The sequence below is a fragment of the Ylistrum balloti genome, unplaced genomic scaffold (genome assembly GCF_031769215.1).
Source record: "Ylistrum balloti isolate Yb309-2 unplaced genomic scaffold, AGI_CSIRO_Ybal_v1 Utg369588, whole genome shotgun sequence".
Lineage (NCBI taxonomy): Eukaryota > Metazoa > Mollusca > Bivalvia > Pectinida > Pectinidae > Ylistrum > Ylistrum balloti.
The window spans coordinates 110,260-115,721 of NW_026781875.1; the positions used below are offsets into that span (position 1 = coordinate 110,260).

General features: G+C 42.8%; 1 protein-coding gene across 1 annotated transcript; it reads right to left on the reverse strand.

The window, feature by feature from the left end:
* Positions 1–3,516: 3,516 nt before the first annotated feature.
* On the reverse strand, positions 3,517–4,251 carry LOC132544323 (uncharacterized). The gene has a single exon (XM_060207904.1). It carries the CDS (start codon positions 4,249–4,251, stop codon positions 3,517–3,519), a length of 735 nt encoding a protein of 244 aa, XP_060063887.1.
* Between the last annotated feature and the right edge of the window lie 1,211 nt (positions 4,252–5,462).

The following is a 5,462-nucleotide window of genomic DNA, read 5'->3' on the forward strand; positions in this document are numbered from 1 at the left end:
AACCGTTCACATATTTTATTAAATCTGAAACATGATAATAAGACAAGAGGATGATTTCTGCACTGTTTTCAGATAAATAACGATGATGATATTTGTAGTCTTTTATTCACCAACCGTATTAAGTAAAACATTCAGGCTCAAAGCACAGATGACAATCGAAAAAGCCATAGAAATTGATAAATAAATTAATAGATAATTTTAATTTTTTTTCTCAATAATCTGTTCTGTTTGACGTATACCATCACCGTCATTAATTGTGTGTGAAGTTTCATCAAAGAATGATACCGCTATACATAACTAGTAACAGTGACCTTCACAATAAGGGTGTTCTGGTTTCCGGAATATCCCGGAAGGGATAAAATGGCTAAAACGCTGCATGTTTCTTATTTTCTCCAGTTTTCCGTCGCCGGGGGACAGAAAAAGTAGATACTTTCTTGATGACTGGGTAAGCACAAGGGTTGAGTAGTATATTGTATATCTGTGTAGACTGGTAAGTAAAGATAACATGGTAATTTGTTTAGTTAGCAACCAATGGTTGCTTAAGTGTATAGAGGCTATGGTAGTATTAGGAGTATTCTTCAATCCGGACAGGTTGATAGTCTTTACATGACCACATATGTATTTTGTTTTCCCCGTGTCTTCTCCATCTAATTGTCGCATCCAAATGATGATCATACATCGCAAACAAACCACCTGTATTGAAGGGAAAACAGATTACTACATACGTTACAACATTGTTGAAGATCAGAAACGTCATTTGTATTGAAGGGAAAACATAGATACAACATAGTTGTAGATCACCTGTTTATCAAATAAAGCAGTTGCATCAATATTATTCTTGTTTACGGCCTCTCATGGTAATTCAAGCGAAATCTGTCCTACGTCATACATCATCATCAGTAACCCTCCTTATTACTTCAACAACCCTGATAGCAATCATGGACATATTGAAAAAACCAACATCGTATCAGTGATTTATTTTGTTATATACATGTTTCGAGCAATCACGACTTCACAAAAAGTCATCTTATTAACCTCATCAAAAATATTTGATGTGTCGATGATTATTTTTCCTAACAGTAATATATATATATAGAATATATATGTGTGTGTGTGTGTGTGTGTGTGTGTGTGTGTGTGTGTGTGTGTGTGTGTGTGTGTGTGTGTGTGTGTGTGTGAACAGAAAAGGCCAACAAGGCTAACGTTTTCAAGCCGTGTCTTCAGGCGATTACTTTAATGTCTTGTTGATATATATACGGCAGTGTATTTTCGTTTCAATGTATTGTTATAATATCATGACGAGTCAAGTCAAGAGACTGCTGAACTAAACAACGGATATAGATCCAAGGCAACAGATTGCAAAACCATCCATCATCCATGATGTGAACAAAAACATCAAGAAAATGCATGTCACCGCTGCCACCAAAAATGTAAGGGATTTCCTTTTCAGTCCGGGTCCTTTTGGCTATCAGTTGCTTTCGAGAGCGCCCTCTGCCGAGTTGGCGTAGCCGCAAATTATTCACAAACAACAGTTGTCGACAAATACAGGTTTTATTTGACACAGTTCACAAAGGACATTTCTACAAATAATACTCTCACAGTAGACATTAAGTAGACAGTATTTGTGTTGCTATTGGGAGTACGCCTCTAGGTGTGAAATTATGCGTAAGTTAAGTAATGCGCCGGCAAATTTGGTGTTACTGGCCTAAACAGACTTGGCAGGCGCAATGACGGCGTTACGCCCGCATTACGCCGGCGTCAGTAACAGCGTGTCTTTAAAAGTACATTGACAACGCAGTGTGAGGCACCCACATCGCCGTTGACTATCCCTCTTTCGCCCGTCCCGTGATATTCTTAACCGGCGTCCTTGGCAACCTGTCGCCAATCTCCCGGCGCCCGCGTTGCCCCTTACGCCAAACCCTGACGTCTTCGCCAAACTCTATACTTCAGCGATATACCCGGATTTACTGGCGATGTCAGTTTTTCCTCACTGCGTTACCATGTGCACCGTATTCATGCCCTGGTTGCTCACCAACTATCCTTGTGTCCTTTATCAGCTCCAGCGAATGAGAGACCTGTGACACTGAAATTCCGGCCTTATATACCCGTAGGCTAACCTCAACAATGAGGACGTACTCCCTTATCGTTACTAAAGGCGTATGCTATATGAATTCAATTCAATTACAAAAGCTCGTGCATGGACAAAAGGTATTACGCTTATATACAGAGCAATGCTACAATACGTTACGCTCAAATGATTCACAGGTAAACCGATATACAAAAACAAATAAATATTAGCGTGCACTGAAATAACAAATGTTTTTACAATTAACATCAAAATTACGAGGACCATGACATAGTGCAAATTTATATAAAGCACAAAACATTACACTACCCACGCCTCCGGGTTGGACGTCCCGGCCAACTGTTGCTCAAAAGGGTATGTACAAATTTTACAAACACATGAACACATAAAAACGGAAGCAAAAAAAATATTACACAGGAATGTTTTTGCTGGAAAGGAAAATTAATTTTTTTTTTTTTTTTTTTTTTACAAATATACCCGAACATTACTTGTATTATTCTTTCAATGTCATTAATAAACAAGGTAATCAAAAAAAATCAAACATCTCCTCCTGTCCACGTTAAGTCAGATCATTTCCTCCAGGTCGTCCCATGTAACTACATGTATGCTGGACCGCACTATGGTTTCTCTGTCCACAACTGTAGTTCTCACTGTGGATTCTTCCCGCCTGTGGTGTTTTACTCGCACCTTACACTGTACGCCGAAGCTACGCTGAAGCGGTGTGGCATTGCCCTTCTCCAGTTCCGAGTCACCAACATTCGCCTCTGGGAACAAAACTGTCGAAGGTACGGTTGCTGATACAGGCTCCCTTGACACCGTCGCCTCCTTCGTAGCCGTCGTCGCCGTCCCATTCTGAGATTCAACCATCTCCGGCGGAGTCTTCTTAGATGGATCTGTAGTCCTGGGCGAACTGCTTGAGACCGGGGACACCATTGCCTCTACCCGATAATGTCTAGTTGCCAGGGATATAGATACATCTGGATCCGGCCCAAGTTCGTCCAAATGTGCAGCTGTCGATATGGTCTGTTCCTCATTTCCGGTTGCCACCTCTGCAGGTGCCGATTTCCTCCTTTTTGGACTCTTTGATTGGGTCGCCGCCTTTGAAGTTGCTTGTGGTTGTGATTCGGATGTGTGAAAACGTCTCCGATGTCTCTCTAGATCGGCCTTACGTCCACATGTCTGGTCACACTGATCGCAAGGAAATCTTCCTCGGCTGCGTTCCCCAGTGTCACGACTACGCTCCCTAGAATCTTTCCGGCTTCTAGGAATGTACTCGACATTCTGATTCTCCTTGGCCACGGAACAGTGTGCTATATGCATTTGAAGGCACCTCATCTCACCGAACGTCTTTTTGCATGCAAAACATTCAAGTCTCGCTGGTCTACAGCTGCTCATCTTCTGCAAGCAAGAAATAGGCATCTTTACTACTTCTAACAGACACTATACATATAAAAGTCTTGGAACTTATTCGGAATCGATCGTTTTCTGCGTGGTCGCGAATTATCACCTAGAGCCGTACTCCCTACACCATTTAACAGATCAATATCACCTGAACCAGCAGGAGTCAACTCCTGTGCTGGGTGTTCTTCGGCTCCTGAATCCTCTTCGCCACCGCTCTCATCTGACTCTCTAATGGCATCATCAAAATCGCCGCTTCTATCCCGACACGGTTTTAACCGATCAACGTGCACTATCTGTTTTCGGCCACCCCCAACTGGACAAACTTCGTAGGTCACGTCGGACACGATCTTCGTCACGGAAAAAGGACCGCGCCAAAACGCAGTCAACTTAGGACTAGTACCGGGCGTGACAGTCGGGAAATAAACCCACACACGATCTTTTATTTTCAGTTTCCTGTTTGCGGACCTTTGATCGTAATACCGTTTCTGGCGCAGTGCAGAAGCCCGAGTAAACTGTCGAACATATGTGTAAGCCTGTTGCAGAGATTGTTGGACAAAGGTAACCCACTGCCCTACAGTTTTTTTGCTCTCCTCAGGTACCTTTCCAATCATCACATCCACCGGCATAGCAATTTCCCGCCCTAACATCAGGTAGTTCGGTGTGAAGTTTGTTGAATCGTGTACTGACGACCTGTAAGCCATCATCAAATATGGCAGCTGAACGTCCCAGTCAGTCTGATTTTCTTTCACGTAAGCTTTTAACATCTCCTTCAACGTCCTATTAAACCGCTCTATTTTTTTGCTTCCGTTTTTATGTGTTCATGTGTTTGTAAAATTTGTACATACCCTTTTGAGTAACAGTTGGCCGGGACGTCCAACCCGGAGGCGTGGGTAGTGTAATGTTTTGTGCTTTATATAAATTTGCACTATGTCATGGTCCTCGTAATTTTGATGTTAATTGTAAAAACGTTTGTTATTTCAGTGCACGCTAATATTTATTTGTTTTTGTATATCGATTTACCTGTGAATCATTTGAGCGTAACGTATTGTAGCATTGCTCTGTATATAAGCGTAATACCTTTTGTCCATGCACGAGCTTTTGTAATTGAATTGAATTCATATAGCATACGCCTTTAGTAACGATAAGGGAGTACGTCCTCATTGTTGAGGTTAACCTACGGGTATATAAGGCCGGAATTTCAGTGTCACAGGTCTCTCATTCGCTGGAGCTGATAAAGGACACAAGGATAGTTGGTGAGCAACCAGGGCATGAATACGGTGCACATGGTAACGCAGTGAGGAAAAACTGACATCGCCAGCAAATCCGGGTATATCGCTGAGGTATAGAGTTTGGCGAAGACGTCAGGGTTTGGCGTAAGGGGCAACGCGGGCGCCGGGAGATTGGCGACAGGTTGCCAAGGACGCCGGTTAAGAATATCACGGGACGGGCGAAAGAGGGATAGTCAACGGCGATGTGGGTGCCTCACACTGCGTTGTCAATGTACTTTTAAAGATACGCTGTTACTGACGCCGGCGTAATGCGGGCGTAACGCCGTCATTGCGCCTGCCAAGTCTGTTTAGGCCAGTAACACCAAATTTGCCGGCGCATTACTTAACTTACGCATAATTTCACACCTAGAGGCGTACTCCCAATAGCAACGCAAATACTGTCTACTTAATGTCTACTGTGAGAGTATTATTTGTAGAAATGTCCTTTGTGAACTGTGTCAAATAAAACCTGTATTTGTCGACAACTGTTGTTTGTGAATAATGTGCGGCTACGCCAACTCGGCAGAGGGCGCTCTCGAAAGCAACTGATAGCCAAAAGGACCCGGACTGAAAAGGAAATCCCTTACATTTTCGGGGGTTGCAAGAAACGTCACAACACCGGAGTTCGTTCTGTATATTTATTACGATCATAAGGACGACACCCTGTAACAAATACAAATAGAACACATAACACTCTTGCCTCTTAC